The sequence below is a fragment of the Myotis myotis genome, unplaced genomic scaffold (genome assembly GCF_014108235.1).
Source record: "Myotis myotis isolate mMyoMyo1 unplaced genomic scaffold, mMyoMyo1.p scaffold_m19_p_17, whole genome shotgun sequence".
Taxonomy (NCBI): Eukaryota; Metazoa; Chordata; class Mammalia; order Chiroptera; family Vespertilionidae; genus Myotis; species Myotis myotis.
This window is the reverse complement of record NW_023416321.1, coordinates 2,616,833-2,641,953: the sequence shown is the minus strand read 5'-3', so window position 1 is coordinate 2,641,953 and position 25,121 is coordinate 2,616,833. Positions and strand designations below refer to the sequence as shown.

The 25,121-nt window shown below is 46.5% G+C and overlaps 1 protein-coding gene across 3 annotated transcripts; it reads right to left on the bottom strand.

Moving 5' to 3' along the window:
- Nucleotides 1-1,337: 1,337 nt before the first annotated feature.
- Nucleotides 1,338-24,869, bottom strand: ACOX1 (acyl-CoA oxidase 1). Of its 3 annotated transcripts, none has more exons than XM_036338888.1 (14): nucleotides 24,626-24,869; nucleotides 24,223-24,382; nucleotides 18,794-18,954; nucleotides 10,235-10,342; nucleotides 9,068-9,187; nucleotides 8,809-8,924; nucleotides 8,022-8,191; nucleotides 6,924-7,086; nucleotides 5,521-5,711; nucleotides 5,080-5,259; nucleotides 4,854-4,959; nucleotides 4,586-4,729; nucleotides 4,108-4,314; nucleotides 1,338-3,239 (listed from the first exon to the last, which is right to left on the bottom strand). In XM_036338888.1, exons 1-14 carry the CDS (start codon nucleotides 24,744-24,746, stop codon nucleotides 3,189-3,191), a joined length of 1,998 nt encoding a protein of 665 aa, XP_036194781.1. In that variant the 5' UTR covers nucleotides 24,747-24,869; the 3' UTR covers nucleotides 1,338-3,188. The 3 variants fall into 3 exon arrangements, with proteins under 3 accessions (XP_036194781.1, XP_036194783.1, XP_036194784.1); XM_036338890.1 differs by lacking the exon at nucleotides 18,794-18,954 and adding an exon at nucleotides 12,267-12,424; XM_036338891.1 differs by lacking the exon at nucleotides 24,626-24,869 and adding an exon at nucleotides 12,267-12,424 and having other exon boundaries at nucleotides 24,223-24,362.
- Between the last annotated feature and the right edge of the window lie 252 nt (nucleotides 24,870-25,121).

Here is a 25,121-nt window from a genome sequence, read left to right as displayed (position 1 = left end):
TCTGCATCTACTCTCTCCCTTCCTAATAAGATGGATGGGAAGAACTGAGAAAGGGGGAGCAGGGACTGAGCAGCATTCCCCAGAGAACTCCTGGGGTCGTGAACTTGAACAGTTCTATTTCTCCAGCCAAAGCCCTTCATGGAAGAAAGGCAAGAATTAAGATCTAACATGTTAACTTCGAGAATACAAAATGCCTCCAGGGAGAGAGACCCTGAAATTCCGGGCCGTGAGTTCTCAGCGCGCATGTCAACACAGTTCACGCCACAAGGGAAGTGTTCTGGAGCCAGTGATGCTGCAGCCACATCCAGGACGGGCCCCAAGTGTCCTGAGGTCACTATGCTTCAAACACTGAAGTGCCCCTCAGCACATACCTGACAGGGAAGACAGAGCTCCCAGCACCCGAGGAAGAATCAACTTTCATCCGCTACAAAGAGCAAAAGTTCCCTATTAAGCCTCAAACTTTTTTTAAATATATTTTTTTCTATCTGTACTCAGCATGACATCTATAATAATAATAGCGTAATATGCTAATTAGACCGGATGTCCTTCTGGACAAAGCTGCAGCGGGCAGGGGCGTGGCAGAGGTGGCAGAAGCCCCTGGCCGCAGTGGTAGCAGCAGTGGCGGGCGGGGGCTTGGGCCAAGGCCCTTGCACAAATTTTGTGCATCAGGCCTCTAGTATATATATATAAATATAAATATATATATAATTGATTTTTCAGAGAGAGGGAGAGAGAGGGACAGAGTTGGAAACATCGATGAGAGAGAAACATCGATCAGCTGCCTCCTGCACACCCCCTACTGGGTATGTGCTCGCAACCAAGGTACATGCCCTTAACCGGAATCAAACCTGGGACCCTTGAATCCTTAGGCCAACGCTCTATCCACTGAACCAAACCTCAAACTTTGAGCACTGCTCAGAGCAGGTCAGTATCATCTAATAGGAAAATCTTACTAATTTTACTCAGTCTTTATCATCATTTAGCAGGAGACGAGGTTGAAGTTTACCCTTGTACTCTTTGAAAATCTAATTTACACAAAAGAACCCAACACAAACTTACCGACGGCCAAGACTGCCTTCGCAGGGACAGCAGACTGGATCTGCCGCTTCCTGTCCAGCAGGCAACAAAACGGGTCTCCTAAGTGGACCAGAGTGCTCCTGGCTCCCGAGACAACGGCGGCAGTGACAGCGGGTGGTAGGCTGCCGGCTCAGGCAGCCTCACTCCAGTTGTTCCCAGTGTTACCTAAACCTAATAAACCCTTTACTTAGAGTTCTTCATAATTTGAACTTATGTTTGATTATGTGGTACACTCTTGCCCTCTTGACAGTACAAATTAGTGAGGTTTTACTACATCTTTATTCTTTGATTACAGTGAGTAAAGTTCAAGACAAAACATTCCAATATTAATAAAAATGGTATCAAATATCAGATTTAGTTTTTTATTAGGTGCATGTACTTCAACCACAGATCATGATTACAGATGTTCACCTGTGGGTAAGGTGCTTAAGCACTGATTGTGAAACAATTCGGTATTCAACAGGTCAATATCCAGTAATTTAAATATTCTTTCTCAGAATCTGAACTACTGTCAAGAAATACTCAAAAGAGATGAACATAGTGCTTTTTACTTCAATCTTCACACAATTATCAATTAATCCTCCTGGTGGAGAGTAAGGCTTGTGTCGATAGACAAGCACCCCTGCTGGGCCTAAAATTCTCCGATTATTGGGACAGATTTTATGTCAGGTCCCAGGTAGGAATTAACTTCCATGAACTGCAGCACTTCCTCAAGACAGTTCTAGGACAACCAGCTTCCTGAGGCAGAAACAACTAGCTTCACAGACACAGTTACAAGGTTAAAAAATTAAAATCAAGTGATGTGTTGTTTTACATTGATTTTTAGAATAAAACTCATTAAGAGATACATGTTTACCCTTTACACATAGAATGATTGCGTAAATTAGATTTCAGTTGAAAGGACAATTTAGCAGTTGAGATAAAACTCCTAGAAACATACTGAAAATAAAACCAGATGTGCAGTAAGTAACAGATTCTATGCAACCTCCATTTATCCTTTAGCCATAGTTCCAATGATTATATTTTCTGATCCAAAATCAGAACACATGGTTCGCCAAGGGTTTTTCTGTGGTACCCGGGGCGGAAGAGGCAGCCTGAGTGATGCTTTTACTTCTGTCATGCCGGGTGCTGGAACCTCCAAGCATGTTAATGGTTTAGCCAAAATGACAGCACATATGAAATCTGGATTGTTCCAGGCTTTCCAGTGAACATGGCCACCAAAGTCACAGTAACCGTGACCGAGGGCTCTCCCTACACTCACTCCACCAGGAAGGAACGGTGGCTCTCTCCTTCTTCATCACCTCCTTCCGGAGGTTAGGGGAGGAGGGCGGGCGGGAGGTCAAACACCACGGATTGAAGTCCCATCACTGCCAAAGGTCCTATGAGATAACTTTGCTACCTACCTCTTCCCAAGATGTTGGGGACAAAGGGAGATGCAGTGCTACTACAGTGACAATTTAGGGATCCTGCAAATGGAAGATTAATTCCCAATTGCACAGGACCATGACCTCGCAGTGGGCCTGTACTGAAATCCTTGTGTTGGACAAATGCTACTGTGAACAATTAGAAAATACGTCAGCAATCAAGGGCAAGCAGGCAGAAAATGTGTCAAGCCGGACTCACACCGAATTTCCCGATTAGTTTATTTCTCCCATCCGTTTTCTTCGGAATTGCTTTTAAGCCAGGGCCCATGGTGGGAGGGGTAGGGCACTCAGCAGGAAAGCTCAGAGGGTGCGACCCCCCTTCAAAAATATGTTTGCTTAAAAACACTATTACCCAGGGATTAGCAATTAAGAGTGGAAAATTAACTACTTAGTAGTTAAACTCTGAATTATCAAAAGTTCTGGCCTGGGATCAGCAGCGTTACAAAGGAAAATCATACTGCATTTCTTAAAGCCTTTTCTGAATGCTTAGCGGGTCTCTTTTAGTGTTAATTGCACTTAAAACATTTGTTTTTTCATTTAATCTCTGAAAGCTGGTCATTGTTTTCTTCATTTATAAAGAGGAAAGGGTCAATTTATCATGTGCTCCAAAGCTCTCTGCATTGGATCAAGACTCCGTGCAGGTTTGTGCGGCAGGTGCAGGGGCGTGGAGGACTGAGGTCGTGACCTTCAGAGCTTGGACTGCAGTGGCTTCAGGTGCTTGTAGAAAGATTCATGGACCTGCGGGAAGGGAGAGGGAGAAATGACGGGTCAGGAGCTTGCAGTGTAAAAGCACACTTTCTGTTGTTCATCCTCACCTACGGATATTCTTCCCACTGATTTTTAGAGAGTGAAAGGGAGGGATGGAGTGGGGAAGAGAGAGAAGAAAGAGAAGAGAGAAAGATCGGACTGGGGCTGGGAACTGAACCTGAGACCCTTCAGTGCTTGGCTGATGTTCTAACCACTGAGCCACCGACCAGGGCTAAAAGAACATACTTTTAACCAAGAAATCATTAGGGCCTTATTTGGATCCTGATCCAAAGAATTTGAAGGGGGGAAAGCAGAATTGAGCCAACTGGGAAACTCTGGACAAGGAGTAGCTCATGATATAATCCTTATCTTTTAGAGATACGTATTTATTGAAATATCTATGGATAAAATTATCTAGCATCTCAGATCTGTTTCAAAACAATCTGTTTTAAAATAATAGACACGGACAGTAGGGGGGTGAGGGCTTGTGCTGGGGGGAGGGGTCAATGGGGGAAAAGGGAGATATATGTAATACTTTCAACAATAAAGAATTAAAAATAATAATAATCCTTAGGAGAGGGCGGAGGTTGGCTGTAAGTAGACAGTGGTCGCAGCACGAGGAAGGGCATGTGCCCTGCAGCGCAGTCTTCTCCTTTTGTGCACGTTTGAAAAACTTCAACGACTTACAAAATAGTCAAGGAAGTTACACCTGCTCGCTGCAGGAATAACCCAGTTCCCTTCGGAACCTGCTGCTTGAAGAACTGTCCGAGGCGAGTTTCGCAGACGGAGCCGCCCAGAGGTCTTTGCTGTCTAACACGGACCCGAAGAGCCACCCAGGTGGGAGGACACTGCTCGTTACCTCGTCTTTGTTGAGCGGCGAGTTCTTGGCCCACTCGAACAGGTTCTCATACACGTTGCCATCGTAGCGGCCCAGCACGGAGCCCAGCGACACGTCCTGGAAATCAAACGCATCGACCAGCGTAACAGCGTCCGGGCGGATCACGGTCAGTAGCTCCTTGATGCGCTGGTGCACCTGGGTGATCTGAGAGTCTGTGAGGATGTTCTCCTGCAAGAAACAAAACACGCCAACGGCGTGTAGATGTGTCTGTCCAGGGGTGGGCAATGGAGGGTCACCGTGGCCGTGTGACATTCTTTTGAGTTAGGACGCTACTGTAATAATCGTAACCTGCGTGTCTTTTTCCATACGAACAACTGCGAACCTATGGCTGCCCACCCCTGTGTGTAGACAGCGCGATATATTACATGCATGCACGACTATACATCAGACCACAACCATTTTTCTACCAAAAAAGACTTCAACTTAAGAAAATACTGACCTGAAGAAAGTCCCCCGCCTTCTGACTGATCCCGTACAGAGAATACAAGAGGCACAGGTTCCTCAAGACGGCCTGGGTGGGCTTATCTTGAATTTTGAGGAGCTGCTCTGAAAAGAGCTTCACTGTCACGTAGTGGCAGTGCGCCTGGATGAAGAGAGGACAGCAGAGGTGAGACCCCTGCAGGAGCCGCCACCAGCGACGGCTTCTGCCAGAGCGCGAGGCGGGTGGCGGCGGGAGGCCGGGCCGGGAGCGCAGCGCCATCACTGACCTCACTAGCTCGCACGAGGTCCACGGAAGTCAGGTTCCACGCGACCTCCTTGCTTTTTCTGTGACTCACTTCAGTCTGAAGGTTTTTGGCAGCGATTTCTACTAATCTGTTAAGAAATGAAAGAAAACGGAAGCTCGGAGGAAGGGATCCACGGTGCCCACGCCTCCTTCCCCTTCCTTCAGGCCCCCAGCCCGCGGCCCCACGGCTGCCCCGCGGGGGAGCTCACCTGGCCGCCCGGAGCCGATAGGCCTCGGTGAGGCTGTGGGGGCTGTTGATGTCCACCACGGTGGGCCACACGGCCACCTGCTGCGGCTGGATGCGCTGGCTGGGCAGGTCATTCAAGTAGGACACCATGCCACACACCAGCTTTCCCGAGTGCACCTGGTCGTAACTTTTCATCAGAAACCTAAGCAACACACATGCTTTCAGTAACCCACTTCTTGTGAAACAGAAACCAAACCAAACCTTCAAAAGGTGTGAGTTATGGGACAGCTGAGGTTCACGCTCGCTAGTCTGACCACAAGATCAACAGAGTGGGTCTGGACAGAAGGCACAATGACGTCTTTCAGGAACAAATTGAATGTGAAGAGAAAGCACGGTAACCGGAACCGGTGGAAAGGACTCGAACGCTCTAGCTAGCGGGCCAGTCATCGCGGGAAAGACTCACCGGGCGGTCTGCAGCATCATGACGGTGTTTTCCCCCTCGAAGGTGCAGGTGGGGGTGAAGGTGACGTAGATGTTTGGGAGGCCGCTGCAGTGAGAGTAGCCGTGCCCGCCACAGGCCATCCGACAGGCTTCGATGGCGGCGTTCGTCGTCCAGGAGGTGAAAGCCTTCAGCCCGGCGGTGAGGGCGTGAAGCTGAGGGCAAGCAGGGTCGTCAGACGTGTGCGCTGACAGCTGAGCTCCGAGGAGAAACACTAACCCCCCTGCCAGCGCTGGTCACTTGCAAAATCACCTGCCACGCATGTCTCGGAAGCAGCGTGGGCATCTACTGTCCTGGTCACTCCCACTCCCACTCCCTCGGAACTGCTCTACTTGGTAAAGGTCTCCACGTCATTAACAGGCGACCAACATGGTGCAGCCCTTCGGAAACTTAAAGACCAAACCCACAGCCCAACTAGCGTGGCTCAGTGGTTAAGCGTCAACCTATGAACCAGGAGGTCGTGGTTCGATTCTCAGTCAGAGCACATGCCTGGGTTGTGGGTTCGATCCCCAATGTGGGGCGTGCAGGAGGCAACCAACCAATGATTCTTTCTTATCATTGATGTTTCTATCTCTCCTCTCTGAAATCAATAAAAATAAAAAATACAATGGGGGGGCCGAAGCCGGTTTGGCTCAGTGGATGGAGCGTCGGCCTGCGGACTGGGGGGTCCCGGGTTTGATTCCGGTCAGGGGCATGTGCCTGGGTTGTGGGCACATCCCCAGTGGGAGATGTGCAGGAGGCAGCTGATCGATGTTCCTCTCTCATCAATGTTTCTGACTCTCTATCTCTCTCCCTCCCTCTCTGTAAAAAATCAATAAAATATATTAAAAAAAAAAAATACAGCCAAAACCGGTTTGGCTCAGTGGATAGAGCATCGGCCTGCGGACTGAAGGGTCCCAGGTTCGATTCCGGTCAAGGGCATGTACCTGGGTTGCGGGCATATCCCTAATAGGGGATGTGCAGGAGGCAGCTGATCGATGTTTCTCTCTCATCGATGTTTCTAACTCTCTATCTCTCTCCCTTCCTCTCTGTAAAAAATCAATCAATAAAACATATTTAAAAAAAATAAATAAATAAATAAATAAAATAAAAATAAAAAATAAAAAAAAATACAATGGGGGGAGGGAGGAAGCATATGTACTACTATTTGTAATACTTTAAACAATAAAATTTTAAAAAATAAAAAACCAAAAGATAAACCCTACATGTCTTCATAGCGAACTCTATTCAATCAGAAGAATTGTCTGGATCCTCTGAGAATATACGGACCATTCAAGAAATCGCAACGCGTCCTTTCCTCTGGACACAATCTAACACGCAAACGTGAAAGAGAGGGCGCCCCCGAGCGCATGAGCCTCCACACGCACCTCGGGCAGCTCGCTCAGGTCCCCTTGGCCAATGTCTTCATTAATGCGATGATACGTCTCCTTCATGTAGGCGCCTACGAAATGGAAGGCGTAGGCCGTGGCCAGCAGTGGGAAGAGTTTATATTGCTGGGTTTGAAAATCCAAAATCTGTGGTTCTGGTTCACTAAAACACATAGAAAAAGGAAAAAAAGTTACACACACACACACACACAGAACTGCCTCTGTGCCGGGCCCTAGCGTGAGCACTGTGGTATTGTCTGATTTCACCCTCATAAAGACCCTGTGAGGTAACGGATATCCCCATTTCACAGATGGGAACACGGAGGTCCAGGCCCTAGCTGCACTCACGCAGCCGGTAAGGGGCAGACCCTCGATTTACAATGAGACTATGTTGCCACAGAAGACGCTCTAACCCCCGTCTTAGGTGGACACACGTTTCTAGCTGTGAAGTTCAGATCTTTCTCTGTCTTTCCAGCATGACTAAGGAAACTGTATCTTAGGGCAACATACAAAAGCAAAGGTAGTTAACTTCATAGGAGAAAGGCAATGGTAAAGAGATCTAACCTGCTAACTAGATGGCTGAATAAATTATATCTTGACCACAACTATGGAGAAGACCCCATGCACAGATAAATATTTGAATTCTAAGACAGTCTGCTCTTATCAATTTCTTTATTCTTTCTTTCGGAGTGAAAGGTTACCAGGGAGTCATGCCCAAGTGAAAGGCAGTAGTAGGGATAAACTATGGGCATGGACACAACAGGGAACCAAGTTCAATGTCACTTTCGCCATGCCCAATGTGTAGCTGTTCGTAGCAATCCGAATTTTCAAACTGCCTTCGCTGTTTTAAACATTTCATGAGTAGAGCTCAAATAGCATTATTACTGCTTTTCTTAGCAGGTTAAGAATAATGAGATGGTATTCTCATCTTTCCATTAAGAAAAGGAAGTTTAGGTTCTAAGTAGCAGGCGCAGTACACTGCCCCCTTCGCTAAGTTTATGGCCAGGGCGCCTCCTCTGCACGGCATTTGGGAATTTGGTATCTGAATGGGCTCAAAGCCAGGTGTTCAGTAACGAGCCCACTCAGCCTCCCCCTTACCCCGGCTTGATTTCCGACTGGTGCCTCACGGCGCTGTAGCGGATGGCAATGGTGCAGGCCTTGGCCAGGCTCCGAGCAGCTTCTCCCACGAGGAAGGACCTGATGAACACCATGGTCCCGTAGGTCAGCTTGTTACTCACGGGTTTCACGTAGGTGCCGTCAGGCTTCACCTGGAAAAGAACACGGGGCTCAGGCTTCCTCTGTGAAACCCGAGGCAGCTTAGGCCAGCGGTTCTCAAAGTGAGGTCCCCAGACCGGCACACGGGCATTGCCTGGGAACTTGTTTGAAATACAAAGCCCTGGCCGGTGTGACTCGATTGGTCGGGCATTATCTTGGGCACCGAAAGGTTGCTGGTTTGATTCCTGGTCAGGGCACAGGCCCAGGTTGCGGGCTCAATCCCTGATTGGGGGGGGGGGGGGGGTGTCGGAGGCATTCTGTCAATGTTTCTGCTCTCACACTGATGTTACTCTCTCTCCTCCACTCCCTTCCTCTCTCTCTAGAAATCAATAAAATAAAATAAATATAAAAATCTCATTAAATAAAAGCTCTGGGGGCGAAGCAATCTGGACTTTAGCCGGTTCTTCAGATAATTCTAACGCGCCCTCAAGTTTGAGGCCGCTGGCTTAGCAGACCAGGATATGCTCTTCAGGCCTGCCAACGGCTTCTGGCTTCACCGTCATAACAGAAGAAGCATCAGAAGTAAAACCATGCCAGTGGCTCCTCAAAACAGACCCTTCCTGTCTCACACACCTGCGCCCGACACCACTGCGCCTCCTGTCTCACACACCTGGGCGTGCTTCATCAGCATGTTTTCCCTGGGGATGCGATAATGGTCCATCTTCAGGTAGCCATTATCCATCTCATCGTAGCCGAACTTGGGGCCGATGTCGCCGACGGTGATCCCTACCACGGGAGAAAGGAGAGTCACCAGGGTCCATGCTCTGGAGTTCCTGGCTGTCCCCTCCCCTTCAGTTGTGTCTTATGCTTTTTCCAGAAGAAAGTGGTCAGTTTCAGTTTTCATCTCAACATCAGATGAACAGTCTAACCTGGCAAAGGCTTGTGGGTTCCAATTTCCCGAATAGGCACAATGAAGGCGTGTAATCCATAGCATTTCCCCTGGGTGTAGAGCTGGGCTAGTACTATCGCATGATTTGAAGTCTTTCCAACTGCAACATCAAAAACACAAGACACACGAGAGCCGTTCTTACATGTTCAAGGGACAGAAATGAAAGAGAAAACATGTTAATGTAACACTAGATTCTCAACAGTGTGCAGAAGCCTTCTTATGACAGCCTAGCTTTCAGAAGAAAATCTATGGAAGATGAGCGTTATTACAATGCACGGCAGTTTGGCACAGCCACCCTTCATGTCCATATCTACATGCATAAGCTTTTTAATGGGGTAACCGACATATAATAGCGTCTAAGTTTAAGATGTACAACTCCCTGACTTGATAGCAATTTACTTTACAAGATGGCTCAGCTCTACTCTCTTCTATTTAGAAGGTAATGCTTTCCAAAGCAGTAGCCACCAGCCACCCGTGGCCATTTAGACTCATTACAATGAAATGAAGATTCCGTTCCCTCGCCAACCAGCGGCTCTCGGAGGGCTCCGCAGGGTGCACGGCAGTGGCAGCACCTTGAGCAGCAGCGAGCATAGCCCATCATGCAGAGGCTTGAGGGCCAGCGTTGGCGGGAGATTTCTGGTTAGTACATCCAGAATTTGTGTCTTCTTTTTGCATGCTACTCTGTTTCTTACAAAAATGTATTGAAATATATGATGTGAATAACAAAATCCTGCAAGCACTAACGCCATCTGAAATATATATCCTAAGACAATGGCTTATCAAACTTATTTATAATAAAAATCTGAAAATAACTCAAGTGCTTTTCAATACAGAAATGACTAACCAAACAGGGAGTATAGTACTTGGATGATGACGATGGAAACTGCGCTAATCCTCAGACAGCCCCGATGGAAACTGAGAAAGGCACAGTGAGACCGCGCTCCTTTCTGCGCTCTGTGAGGTGTAAGCATCTGTAACGTGCTCGGGAGAATGTGAAATAGCTTAGAACAGTTAAGCCTTAAGAGTTTTTCTATTAAGAAAAAGGAGTTTTTTCTATATTTCAAAAGGATATTCTCATATAAGCTCTCCATTCTAAACATGATCTTAAAACATCCAGTAACTGTGAAATATGAAATAGTTCACTTACGTCCGCCCGGCCACCACTTGATGGAGGTCACAGTCGGACTATTGAGAACAAACTCCTGGGTTTCAGGGTCATATGTGGCTGTGGTTTCCAAGCCTCGCAGATGAGTCCCTAAGGAAATAATTGCACGCACGTCAGCTAGAATAAGGGAAAAGTAGGTACAGAGCAAAATCTCCTGGCCAGCCCTCTAAGCTCTCCTATCGCAGAGAATAACAAGCTCTAACGACAATACAGTGTTTTTAGATGAGCTACCATGGTGGGTAACCAAGATACATACCTCCCTGTGCTGAACCAGGTAACATTATTTAGAGCAACCAAGAGTAAAAGTGAACGCAGCTTAGCATCACAGTTCATAAGATCACGGACAGGATTTCAGCTAACTGCCCTTTATCCCACCTCCAAGTTGTGAGCCTGCCAATTTCAACTCAGACTACTGTGTTTTCCTCGCCAACTACGAAGAGAAGGATAACGTGACAGGAAGAGACTAGCTAGCTAAAGGTCTTATAAATTGAGACTTTATTTCAGAATAATTGCTAGAATGGCAAACAGGATCTTAAAAAGGTGTCACCTCTGGGGAAAAGCCCTAGGATGGTTACTGCCCTGGCCGGCTCACCGGTGTGACCAGAAGAGCTCCCAGCGCCATGCTCACTAATGAGGGGCAGGGAGTCATGTTTTAAATCCCAATACAGAGGTGCCAGTTCTCTTAAAGACACAGGAGAAGGTTCTAAGTGTCACTCTCCCTGACAACACATGGCCCTGTAATGCGGGATGGACCGCATTAACACGGAAACTCTCAAACATGTAGAAACTGCCACGGTGAACAGCAGCCATGGCCGGTTTACGTGTGACCACAACCTTCCCAGACTGGGAACCAAGGAAACAGACACTTAGACCCCTGTCACCAAAGCAGCAGCTTTTTAAGAAAAAGAGATAACGTTACACAGAACAAAGTGCTTCCAAATGCCCATCTGAACCACATGGCATCCCACTTTGAGCCTTGGACATCCTGCCAAGCAGCATTCAGCCCAAAGCCGAAAGGCAAAGCGGCTATAACATGAGATGAAGTCGCACAGAGAGAAGGAGCAAATGGCAAATACACAGACCAGATGTCCTGAAACCTCTGAGTAGAAAGAGAAGCCAGAAGCAAACGAATGACAAAGACAGACAGAAACCAACTGCCTGGAGCACAGCTGATCTTGTTGTTTATTTTTTTGGTTAATCCTCACCCAGGAATATTTTTCCCGTTGATTTTTAGAGAGAATGGAAGGGAGGGAGGGAGGGAGGAGTACCGCCAGAGAGAGAGAGAGAGAGAGAGAGAGAGAGAGAGAGAGAGAGAGAGAGAGAGAGAGAGAAACATTGATGTGAGAGGGACACATCAATTGGTTGCCTCCTGCACACGCCCCAACCAGGGCTGGGATCGAACCTGCAACCCAAGTGTGAGCCCTTGATCTGGAATTGAGCCAGTGACCCTGAGCACATCGGCCAGGGCACAGCTAATCTTATTTTGTGAACTCCGGCGAAGCTAGCTTTAGAGCCTCACTGAATTTACTGGATCAAGGCATAAGTAACTTCCAGGTATAAAATGCTGCATGTTTTGGTTATATAAGCCACTCACTTCCCGTCAGCAAATCAAAGAGCACATGTACTATAAATCTGTATTTCTTCTGGAATTCCTGCAAGTTCATGATGTATCAGTAGTAAGGGTAATCGGACAGTAACGAAGAAAGATGGGTTCAGAGTCTATATGCATACATTCTATGCAACTTCAGTGAGCTTGAAAACCCACTTAGCAAGGCCTGACTTGTTATTATTGAGCTTCTAAAGGGGAACCAATGGGGGGAAAATCAGCATATCTCTGTGATCATGTAACCAAAGCAATGTCTCTGCCAAGACTCGTATGTTGAAAAACCTGTCCTCTACAGAAAGGTCGCGTGTGAACAGCCTGTACATGCGATCGCTAGCACACGGCGGCACGCCCTGTGTGCTAAGCTTGCAGCGCCCGCCCAACCCAGAACGTAGACTGAATGCACCGTACCATGGCCCATCTCTGTCTGGGCATAAGTGCCAATGACCTCCAGGTTCCAGGCGGGCATGAAGAAGCGCTCCTGCTGCTCCGCAGTCGCCTGGTGAAGCAAGGTGGGCAGGAACATGCCCAAGTGGAGATCCAGAGGCGAAGGCCCTCGGTGCACAAAGCTTCGAAGGGACACCAAGGTGGGCATTTGAGAAGAGCCATCAGGTGGGAGAGAATCAGCAATGTGAACAGACAGATCAAGGAAAGGAGAAAAAAAACAAGCTTCTGTAAGTATGCGTTAGTGGGTGGGCTTTCCCATGTGTAAGAGCACTGCCCCTTTCTGCATTACTTCCTAGCTGGTGGCAATTTCCATCTTTCTGAAGCGGCAAGAGGTATTTTCGTGCACGACTCGTCTCTACAATTATTCCGCTTGGCAGGGCTGACTGCCGATTTCAAAGCCTGTGCAGCACAAAACCCTGAGGGTCCAGGCTGGCCATTCGGTCCCAGGAAACGAGGCTCAGAAGAGGGTGCGTGGAGCGCGGGATCTGAGCGGTGCCCTGCTCTGCTCTGAGGAGCAGCTGAGACAGCACGCAGTCCCCCAGGAAGCTTTTCCGAGGTGCGATTTCAGTCACGCTGGACTCCCCTCTGCCCACCCACACACCTCAGCTCTGCTCATTGCACCGGTTCCTCAGGAAGATGTAGCCCCATGCCATCGAAACAGCTTAATACAAAAACTGGCAGTGCTCTTCACCCCAATCGTTTCAGAAATTAAAAAAACATGCAATTTCTAGTGAAGACCATCCAATCAATCACAAGTAACAGATTCATGGCTAACGAACTCTCCGTGACGGTTTATGGGGATTCTCACTAATGGTAACAAGCATCTCCGCAGTCATTTTAACTCCACTGACTAAAGTCATCCTTTTCCACTTAAACTCTGCAGATGCCTTAGACTTTTGTGTGAATTTATCTTTAATAGGAAACAGTTCTATATGCCTTCTACATGCCCTTGTATTTATTTTATTTTATTTTTTGAGAGAGAGAAACATTGATTGGAGAGAGCTTCCTGCATGCCCCCTACTGGTTGCAGGTTTGCTCCCTGGTCAGGGCACATGTAAGAACAGAATCAAGCAATGAATGCATAAATAAGTGGGACCCTCTCTCCCTCTCTCTCCCTTCCTCCTCCCTCCCTAAAAGGAAAATAAAGACTCTTATTGCCTAAACACATCTTCTAGTCTAGTGTCCCTGGGTTGAGAACAAGGATGAGGACACTAGCAGCTTGCCGACCGAAACCAGAGCTGTCCCTGGAAACGTCCAGTAAGATGTGAGCACTGGTGGAAACTGGGTGAAAGGTCCACGGGACTGCTCTCTGCTAGTTCTGCAACTTCCTAGGAATCTACAATCATTTCAAAATGAAAAGTTAAAAAAAAAACACGCTCAAGGATGAGAGTGCCTCTCACTCACCATCAAGAGCGCCAACTGTCCTGTTTTTAAAAGAGCGGTGACCAGGGAGAAAAAGAATGTATGGCTGGGACCTGAAAGAAAAAACCTCTGAACGAGGGCTGACAATGGTGGCCGGGGGCCGACAATGGTGGCCGGGGACCAGGCGCGCAGCGCAGCGCTGAGAGGCGCATTTGCATTACTAGAAACTAGAAACCAGAGCTGCGCCTGGGGAGAAAAGGCCACCGTCAGACACGGGAGGGGCAGCGCAGCGTGGCATTATGGAGTAACACCACACAACAAGGGCTACCACAAAGCCACTACAACCAGAAGCTGTTCTTGAGACTGAGGAATGTTATTTAGAAGTGGGTGGAATTCAGGCACGTTACAAGGAGAAAGCGATGGTAGATAATTCTTTGACTTAAATATTTATTGTAAAAAGTTATGCAAATGATTATATTAAAAATATTTTTTAGAGAGAAGGGTATGGAGGGAGGCTGAGAGAAAACATGGATTTGTTGCTCCGCCTATTTATGCATTCAATGGTTAATGCTTGCATGTGCTGCAACCTTGGGGTATGGGGATGATGCTCTAACCAACTGAGCTGCCCGGCCGGGGCTTTATATATTACTAGAGGCCCAGCCAGGGGTTTATATATTACTAGAGGCCCGGCCGGGGCTTTATATATTACTAGAGGCCCAGCCAGGGGTTTATATATTACTAGAGGCCCGGCCAGGGGTTTATATATTACTAGAGGCCCGGCCGGGGGTTTATATATTACTAGAGGCCCGGCTGGGGGCTTTATATATTACTAGAGGCCCAGCCGGGGGGTTATATATTACTAGAGGCCCGATGCATGAAATTCGTGCAAGAGTCGGCCTTCCTTCCCCTGGCTGCTGGCACTGGCTTCCTTCCCTCCGGCACCCGGGACCCGGGCTTCCCTCAGGCCATCCAGGCACCGGGGACCTGGGCTTCCCTCGCAGCCCCAGCTTTTGTCTGGCCTAATTAGCATATTACACTTTTATTATTATAGATTTTACATTTAACTTGGTGAAGCACTAGAGCTAATTCTTGTAAAACCATAACACTGAAGGCCTTTCCAGCCAACACTGAGGAGAAAATGATTGGGTTGATAATGTAAGAGAAAGGAAGAAATAAAATAACACCATCATTCATAAATGATTTTAGAAAAGCTTTAAGGCCTTGGCTGGGTAGCTCAGTTGGCTGGAGCATTGTCCCGAAACACCAAGGTTGCGGATTCGATCCCCAGTCAGAGCACATACAAGAAGCAAGCAATGAGTACATAAATAAGTGAACAACAAATCGATCTCTCTCTCTCAAATCAATAAATAAAATTTTTAAAAAAGAAAGAAAAGCTATAGGCTATAAAGAAAAAAAAAATCATGCATTCTTATTGATTAGGATCACTCAAGTAGAAACACCAAAGAAGAGATTTACAAAATCAACAAAATATTTAAAATGGGTTAAGTAACTTAGCTCAGAATATTAAAGATTTAATTAAGAAAAAATATATACCTAATAATATGAATAAAAAAGATAAGAGCAAAAAAGAAATTGCTGATTCCTGGCTAAAAGGACTAAATGAACTTAATACTTGCCAATAAATCACAAGGATTTAATGTAACATGGATTTTAAGTTCCTGCAGAATACATTTTACGACTTGATAAATTGCAATCAGAATTCATCTAGAAGAATAAGTATGCAAGTACACCAAATACATGTATCTTGAAATGTAACAATAGTAGGCTTATCCTATCAGATTTTAAAATATCTTACAAAGCAACAATGAGCCAAAGTTTATGATGCCAGGAAAAAAACAAAGGAAGAAACAAATGACTGTAATATATTTAAGATTCTAGAAGTAAATTGAAACTATTATAAAACTATAATAAGATAAACCAGAAAGAACATTAACAATGGTGATGAGCTAAGAGTTAATAATCATAAAAACAGTAAGGGATCATTCATTATTCTAGCAGTGGTCGGCAAACTGCGGCTCGCAAGCCAAATGTGGCTCTTCCACAAAATACCGACTTCTGCGCATGGGCCACGAAGTTTCAATCGCACTGTACGTGTGCGCCCGCACATGGTATTTTGTGGAAGAGCCACATTCAAGGGGCCAAAGAGCCGCATGTGGCTCGTGAGCCGCAGTTTGCCGACCACTGCTCTGTAGCATACGTAGGTCAGTATGTTGGATATCAAGCCAACAAGATTGGGAGAAAATAGAACGCTTACACCTACTCAGAGAAGGGTGCACTGAATACATACGGCCAAATGTTTAATGAAACAGAAGGCGATAGAAAAAATATTCCAAGGGTACAGTTATACTCATATAAGATCAACATGCATATTCCATTTAATCGATACTTAAAGTAGAAAAATCGCCGGAACCAGTTTGGCTCAGTGGATAGAGCGTCGGCCTGCGGACTGAAAGGTCCCAGGTTCGATTCCGGTCAAGGGCATGTACCTGGGTTGCGGGCATATCCCCAGTAGGAGATGTGCAGGAGGCAGCTGATCGATGTTTCTCTCTCATTGATGTTTCTAACTCTCTATCTCTCTCCCTTCCTCTCTGTAAAAAATCAATAAAATATATATTTAAAAAAAAAAAAAAAAAAAAAAGAAAACGACACGCAAGAAGAATCACTAGGGAGTGACCAGAACTTGAAAAGATCAAGGATCTGTGAAGACCACACATGCTAGCTGCTTTGTGACCTGGAGCAGCGTCTGGTCAGCGTGATTAACACTGGACCACACGCAGTCTAGGTTATCCCTTCAGCGCGCAAGCCCTGGGGACAGGGTGCTCCCCTCTGCCCAGCCCTCTGCCTTAGGCTCACCGACCCACGGACCAAATGTGTGTGGGAATCTGTGTGCCTATGCAGACACGTGTGTATTTAGAGGGAAGACAGAGGCAAGAGAGAAAACTGGTGACTGACTTTCGGCAGGGGATGGAATTCTAAGATTCTTGAGAATCCTGGAATGAGCACGAGCAATACTGAGTCTCTCCGCTGCTCAGTGGCTACTCAGAGGTGAGAGAATTCTGTGCGAACACCTTAGATAACTGTTGTTGATAAAGTTCCAAAGTCGCAGGACTTCACTGAACTAATAGAATGACTGGCTTCCCTGGGAAAGAACAGCAGTCGGTGAAGCACAACTCACACCAATGGCAGCAAAATTCCTGCCAGAAACAAGACCTGATCCTAACATACTGCTCTCTAAGCAGTGAGTTCCACCTTTTCATCTCGTGGCACACGTAATAGCTAAAATTCTGCAGCACACCAAAAGGTATCTTCTAGCATTTCCTGATCTGACAAAAACAAAAAGGCATAATTCTGATTCATTCACATGGAAATGCTACTGTGTGGCTGTGGTCATTTTTTAGGTGACAATCTAAGGTTAAAGAGGCCCGTGTCCCTGGCTACATGGGTATCGCGAGTTTTAAAAATCCTTGCAGCTCACCAGTGTGCCTCGGCACAGCAGCTGAAAATCTCTGCTCTAAAGTAAACTGTAGAGATCGAGACAAAGGGGTTCAAATACAAGAAAATATCTGAAAATCAGAAGCAAAAGGAAAAGAAAATTCTCACATGCGCAAACTCGCCCAGAGCAACACGGGACCTTAGTCCAACTTTTGGGTTCCTTTTTGGGCTCCTTCACTGTAGACTATAGTGCAGTTCAAGTCTTCACTTTTTCCTCTCTTCCTTCAAAGTTTAGGGCAAGTATATATTTGGAATGTACTTTATAAAGAGAGGCAGGAGGATTGCACCCATCAATGAGAGAGAAACACACCAGACCCATTCAGACTCGGAGGGTTCAAGCTTATGCCACGAGCAGCGGGACTGTTGGGCCCTAGCATTCTGCAGTGACGCACACTGAGAGAGAACCAGGGCTCTGCACCACAACCTATTACAACTCACTCTCTTCCTCTCGCCCTCCCGCCCCACTCCAAGACAGAAAGCCCCTGGAATGGGGTTTTCCCTCCCTTTCTCCTGGAGATTGGCTGTCCTGAAGCTCCCATCTTAGGTGCTCGACAACATTCAGAACGCCACGGAGCCAGAGTCGGAGCCCTCTCGGGATTAGGATAAAAAGCATTTTCTTAAACCAGTTCACAAATCAAAATGCACCAAATCCTCTTTCCCTTTCTTCACTCTCCTTTATTTACATAATGGAAGCAATATGGTCATTAGAAACGAGACAGGGCAGTGCAAATTCAAGACACGCAAACCTGCCAGGGGCCTTGTCCATGAAAACAAACTTATTGCACATCGAGACCAAACACAAACCTTGCAAGTAGCCAGGCTTTTAGGAACAATTTAACCGAGAATTATTCATAATGCAGAGCCTATGGACATGTACAGATAAGATGTATAAAAGAGCCGAAACCGGTTTGGCTCGGTGGATGGAGCGTCAGCCTGCGGACTGAGAGGTCCCGGGTTCGATTCCGGTCAAGGGCATGTGCCTGGGTTGCGGGCGCATCCCCGGTGGGGGATGTGCAGGAGGCAGCTGATCGATGTTTCTCTCTCATCGATGTTTCTAACTCTCTCTATCTCTCTCCCTTCCTCTCTGTGAAAAATCAATAAAATATATTAAAAAAAAATGTATAAAAGAAGCAAAGAATCATTGACTTTTTTTCAAACCACCTTATAAGCCCGCTAGTGGGCGATGAAATCATGAGTCAGACACCTAACTGCTCTAACCCTCCGCCACTAAAATCCGCATTTGATTAAAGCAGAGGCATCTACCAGATGGAGCGGCATTAACCCTCAAGAATTTCCCGCGCTTTAATCATCAGACACCAACACAGCGGGGCCCTTTGCCACATGTTCAGCCCCATCTTTCGAAACTGCTCAACCCGTTAAAATGGGCACACGGAGCAACAGTAAATGACAACGAAGGACGCTTCAGACCAGAGTCCTGGACCAGTTTAGGGGGAAATGATCTACGAGAGGATGAGGCGCTGGATTTTATTTAACATTTGACAATTTAAAAATAAAATCCCAAATGTTTAGCAGCAGAAAGAAACCAAATGCCAGGAGTCACCTGGTAAGTGAAGTCCTGAGGTGGGTTACCCACTGACCCTCATTTGTGGACTAACCGTGGCCCAGCTCCGTCTGGGCGTAGGTGCCAATTATCTGGAGTCCTTGGGCGGGAAGCAGCCATTTCTCATTCTGAGCAGTGGTGCCCTGATTCAGCAAGGTGGAAATAAACATGGAGAAATTGAGGCCCACAGGTTCCACAAAATTGATCATATGTAGTCTACAGGAGAGAAAAGAAAAGGGTCTCAGCCTCGCTCTAGAAACTGCAGCTGCCACCCTTCCTGCCAGGCGTGGCCCAGGATGAAGGTGAGGAACATGTAACCCCCTTCCTGTGAAATTAAGTGCAAAATTTACCATTTTACGACCCAAGAGCCAACAGCAGAATCTAGTGGTATCTTTTCTGCCCCTTATCATTGCAGGGTCAGAAGTCCTCTTTAATTCTATACTGAATCCAGGAAGCAAATCTACCATTGTTTTAGCCTAAAAACACCTTTGGCTTTTTGTTTTGTTGGTTTGATTGGTTGGATTTTTTGGTGTGTCTTTATTTTTGCTTTATTTCAGGTTTTACTTATTTGAAAAATCAAAAGAATTCCATACATTTGTAGATCTGTTACAAAAAATCCTAAAGAAGAAGAATGTAGGAAGGAGACTCGACTTGGGGTGGTGATCACACAATACAATGTGCAGATGATGTATTATGAAACCGTAAACCTGAAACCTATACTAGTATAATCTTATTAACCAATGTCACCCCATAAAATTCAATTAAAAAAAAACACCACACACACAGAAAAGTATAAGACAGTCAGGACAGTGAACACAACTGGATATGTGATGCATTAAGTAATTTCTGTTAATGTTCTCTGCCGCCAACACTATTGTGGCTATGCTGAAAAGAGAGTTCTCTTAGGGATGCACAGCAACATACTGCAGATGGAAAGAAAAGAAGGCTGTAAACTACCTTTCCCTAGATAACCGAAGCGAACATCCAGGCTGGCAAGTAGCTCTATGTTCCAGGGCGGGAGATCGCTAAAGGCCTTCAGAGTTTACAGATGGGTCAGGAGGTAAGATGAGCCTGTTAAACTATCGCCAATGGTCTCTGAAAATCACTCCGGGCTAAAGGAACTCTAATCACAATAAAATTCAGTCTTCAACTATTTTCTCAAAAACAGAAGCTGTGCAATAATCAAAATACAAATTACACAGCCAGCCTTGGCTACAGTGCGTTACAGATTTCATAGGGGCCTATTTTGTTCCATCTGTCTGTCTGTCCAAAGAGCCTGAAGTACAAAATAAGCAACTGATGTTCACGGCTTCTCAAGGGCTGAAGAGGAGGGGGTGCCGCCGCCAGTGTCCTGGTCTGTACAAGCAGAGCATGAAGGGACAGGAGGGTAGGCTGCCCCTTTGCACTTCTGCAGAGGCCCTGAAATCACCCCACCATCTTTCGGGGGGAAGGTCACCCTGCAGAGGTGCTGGGACGGACTCACACACCCCAGGAACGCCGGGGCTGGCCGTCTCCCACAGTCTCTGGTTTTTACAGCAACATCAACTGTTGCTGAAACTGAGCGGAGGGAGAGAGGGGAGGGGTGTGAGCAGGAGAGGGGAGCTGCTGTCCCAGTAACCGGGTTAGCAGCACTTTACTGCTGCCCGGGGGGAAGTCACGCACTTCACAACACACCCACCCCACTGCCTAGGAGCCGAAGACAACACACAGTTGAGTGTAGGAGTCATTCTCAACGGCAAGAGGAGACTCACTCCCTAACGAGTGTCTTACCGAAGGAGGAAATGAGCCTAGACTTCTGAGAAATACAAGCAGTCACGCAGGCGGTAAACATGGTGCCAAAAACAGACACTCCTACTTTCAAGAGGGAACTGAGGCTGTGGGTTTATAAAATGATGACAATGGCACACACAAAATTCTAGGAAACTGAGGGGGAAAACATGTGACACGAAATAAAGACTGCCAGATATTCATGTTCTTAATGACATACTGAGCTGTGTGGGGTTTTTTGGAGGCCCCTTGAAAATCAACTTAATGCCTGACCACCGTGGCTCAGTGGTTGGGTGTTGACCTATGAACCAGGAGGTCAGCGGTTTGATTCCCAGTCAGGGCACACGCCCGGGTTGCAGGCTCGATCCCCAGGAGGCAGCCGATCAATGATTCTCTTTCATCATTGATGTTTCTCTCTCTCCCTTCCTCTCTGAAATCAATAAAAAAAGTTTTTTTTAAAAAAAGAGAGAAAATCAACTTAAGAACAAAATCTGAGTGCTTGTCTTTTTAATCCTCACCCAAGGATATTCTTTCCATTGATTTTTTTTAGAGAGAATGGAGGGGAGGCAGGGGTGGGGGAGAGAAAGAGAAACATTGATGAGAGAGACACATATTGATTGGTTGCCGGGATCAAGTCTGCAACCAAGGTACGTGCCCTTGACTAGGAATCGAACCCAAGACCCTTCAGTCCAAAGGCTGACGCTCTAACCACTGAGAAAACCAGTCAGGGCTGAGTGCTGGTTTTAAGTTATGTTTAATCTCTCCTGAAGATGCTTCCCAGGAACCGGCTTTAAAAACCTAAGGGCCCCGCCAGGTGGCTCAGTTGGTTAGAGTGTGATCCTGCTACGACAAGGTTACAAGTCAATCCCTGGTCAGGGCACATCAAGCAGCAACCAATGAGACATAAAGAAGTGCAGCAACGAATCGATGTTTCTCTCTCTCTCAATATTAGTAAAAAATAAATAAAAACCTAAAAAAGGTAACAAAATCCATGGCTGATTCTCATTAGAATTTTAAATTACTCTTAAGAACACTTACTTTTTTCATAGCAAATAGTCTAGTTAACAGACAAAATTACAGGAAAGGGGATTAGAAAAACAGCATTTATATTCCCCCAACAGCAAGGCCTTATTTTCTCAAAGACTGAAAAATTCTTTTGTTGCTCAAGTTGAGAAATTTCAAAGTTGTTTTACTAATAGTCAGTCACCTTCAAAAGTGAGTTGTATTTTAATAGAAGTGGATGTAAAAGAGACCAGTAAATGCCCAAAATCCCCAGAAAGAGAAATACTCTAGTTTTCCATCAATTCTAGCACGCCCCACCCCAATTTTAGCATTTAAGAAATGTGACGTGTCTCACCATTTAAGCCATGTCATAGCTACCTGGCTTAGTTATCTAAGAGGTGGGTTTTAGTTACATTCCAAGGAGGCTTAAGACTTGGCATTCATTACTTGCCAAGATTACTTTTCAATCCCCTTCGCTAACATATTGATCTCCCAGTCATATCCTATGGATATTGGAAGGATGTCAAAGGGCATGTTAAAGTTTGTCCTTTAATCCCCAAACAGCAAGGTTTACGTCAGGAAAAATAATACCAAACTGCCTGTTATCCATTAATCTTTAACCCACATAAAGGACTCTGTCCTATTTCCTCATGACTTCACTTGAGTCTGGTTACCACCACAGATGATGAAATCGTCTAACCAACTCTGAACTACATTGCATCAACCATCTAAAAGCAAAACAAAATAAACCTCTGTGTTTGTGTTATCTTAAGGAATAATAAAATCTTAGTAATATTTTAAGGTTTACAAACCCATGTTGGGTAATTCAGAAACATAATCTTGTAGGGAGTTGCTCTACCTCAGTGACATCCAGCAGGGGTGCGGCAAGAGGCGCACTGGTGTGTCCCGAGAGTTTTTAAAACATGCGATACCAGCTCTGGCCAGGTAGCTCAACTGGTTAGAGCACTGTTCTGACATGCCAAGATTTTGGGTTTGATCTCCAGTCAGGGCACATACAAAATCACCAATAAATGCATAAATAAGTAGAACAAATCAATGTTTCTCTCTCTCCCCCTAAAATCAATAAAAGAAATAAAGAAAAATTTAAAAGTTTTCTACAACAAAATATAATATCTGACCACTTAGGAGCACTGACTTCTTTTCTCTTGTCAAATAAAAAAAAAATAAAAATGACAATAGCCAACACAACAATAGCCGTCTGGTGTAAATGAATCAAAATTATACTTTTTTCCAGATTAGCAAAAAATATAACATTTTTTGGTGTGCCACAGAATTTTAGTGATGAGTTAATGCGTGCCATGAGATGAAAAAGGTTGAAAATCACTGTTCCACCTCAATATCCCCCCAGCCATGAGCTACAAACTTTAACAAGAACAAAAGAGCATTTGGGAGTAAGTACTCTTCCTTGGGGCTACCAAAAGTAAATTAATTGTATTTTTATAACAGAATGGAAAGGAATTCTGAGGGTAGTGCTAAGGGCCACAGTAAATTATTTCACATTGACAATAATAGCGAGGTAAAGTTAATAATTAGATACCAGCCCAGTCGGTGTGGCTCAGTGGTTGAGCATCAACCTATGAACCAGGAGGTCATGGTTCGATCCCAAGTCAGGGCACATGCTCCAGTTGCAGGCTTGATCCCCAGTGGGGGGGGGGGGGGGGGGGGGGGGGCGTGCAGGAGGCAGCCAATCAGAGTCTCTTTATTATTGATGTTTCTCTCTCTCTCTCTCTCCCTTTCTCTTAAAAAAAAAAAATTAGAAAAATATTAGATACCAAATGAACTACAGGCAGTATTATAGGAGAAATGACTATTACTACATAAACGCAAAACTTTTACCGTTTCATTTTTTTCTTGGCTTTTGAATATACACTATTCATCATATTTAATCTTTATTGATGAAAATATTGAAGTTCTTCTAAAATACAGAAACCTAAAAGACGAAATGCCCAGGAATAAGTGAGAAGTGTAAGGAGTGCTATAGGCCAAAGGGAATCTGGTATTAATAAGATCATGTAATTATAGAGTATTTGCTTAGATAAAGGCAAAAACAAAGAGCATTTTTTCCAATTAAAAAACAAAACACATCAACAAAACACGGATGGTCTGAAAAAAAGAAGGTGCCCTGCTCAGCGCTGGGAGGGTGTTTTTATGAGGCCTCATATGCACCAGATTCCACAATCCCGCCTCCTTTGGGCCCTTTATATTCATTCTGAGGTTTGCCTAATGTTCTTCATCCATCCCCTTCTCCACTATTTGAAGCTCAAGTTCTCCTCTACCCTAGAAAAATATAATGTCATTGCTACGAAACATTTAAATGTTTGGGCTCACAACTGACAATTCCCTGGAATCCAGCATCTAAATGCCGCAAGCCTCCTTCCCAGCAAGAGCGAAGGCATTTTGAACAGGAATCACTCAAACTGAGACTCCGGGGGGAAAGAATCTGTCCGATTCCCGAGAATGAAAACTGCAGGGTCACCACTTGGTTATCAGCATTCCACGGTGCCATTCCCTAAAGGGCGTAGGTGCAAAGGTAAACATTCTCTTCCACACACACAACTTTCAGGAGGCTGCACACAGGCAGCTGGAGTCTTCCAACGCCAGGCACGGGGAAAACGCACCCCCAGACCGCGGAGGTCAAGTGTGGGCTTTTGCACAACACGGATGAAAACGGGACCTGCGCGAGGGCATACCTACTTTTTAAACCACATGATTTCATCAGGGTCTGAGATGCCGAACTCCCTGATCTTCTTCACCAGGGTGGCACTCTTCCTGACAGCCACCTCGTAGCGCTGGCTGCGAGTGAGGAAGTTCAAGTCCTCATGCTTGAAGTCTGGGTCGTTCAGAATCAGGTTCTCTGCAAGGGATTAAAGGGCATCGAGACGAAGACAAACATGCTGGGCTCCGTTACACCGCCCTGAATCCCAGCTGGTTTCAGAGTCACGGCCCAGGTCCCCTCTGCGGATGGGCGATCTTCCCCCCGCCCACCCACAAGCCGCTCCCGGAAGCGGGGGTCCCGGCTCCCCCAAAGCTGGGCCAGAGCCTACGTCCTACAGCACCCCCACACTGTACGGAGGGAGGCCTGGCCCGCAGCCCTCACCGATCTCTCGGCGTCGCCGGGTGTTCTCCGGGCTGCCGTCCAGGATGTGCGTGAGCAGCTCGGGGTTGAAGCTGGCGGAGGCCCGCTCCCGGCGCAGGTCCTCATTCATGGTGACAGCCATCGGGAGCAGCGGAGGCCGAGGCGGCGTCGACGAAGGTTGTCAGAATCTCCGGCGCGGGCCGGGCCGAGGAGTTGCCCCAGGACCGCGCGAGTCCCCGCCCCCGGCCCGCCCCTTCCCCTTCCCCTTCCCCTTCCCCTTCCCCGCGGCTGCCGGGCGGCCTTAGCCCAGAAGGCGGCGGCGCCGGATTGGTCTCCTTGACTCAGGTCAGCCCCCGGGAAGGCGGGTCCCCAGCTCGGCCCGGGGAGTCCCTGAGCCGATCCCCCAAAACCGGGGGAAGAGACCCCGGAAGCTGCTCAAGCAATTGCCGGGAGGGAGGGGGAAGCGCGGCGCGCTCAGTACTGCCCGTCGTCTCGCGATCACGCGGGGCGGAAAAAG

Excerpts from the sequence above, each read along its gene's own strand:
- ACOX1 (XM_036338888.1), bottom strand. The coding sequence starts at position 24,746 with ATGGCTGTCACCATGAATGAGGACCTGCGCCGGGAGCGGGCCTCCGCC. Across the intron at positions 7,087-8,021 it reads CAGTCGGAAATCAAGCCGGG|TGAACCAGAACCACAGATTT; the intron begins GTAAGGGGGAGG and ends TATGTGTTTTAG. Across the intron at positions 3,240-4,107 it reads CGCCGCTCAACAAAGACGAG|GTCCATGAATCTTTCTACAA; the intron begins GTAACGAGCAGT and ends CCCTTCCCGCAG.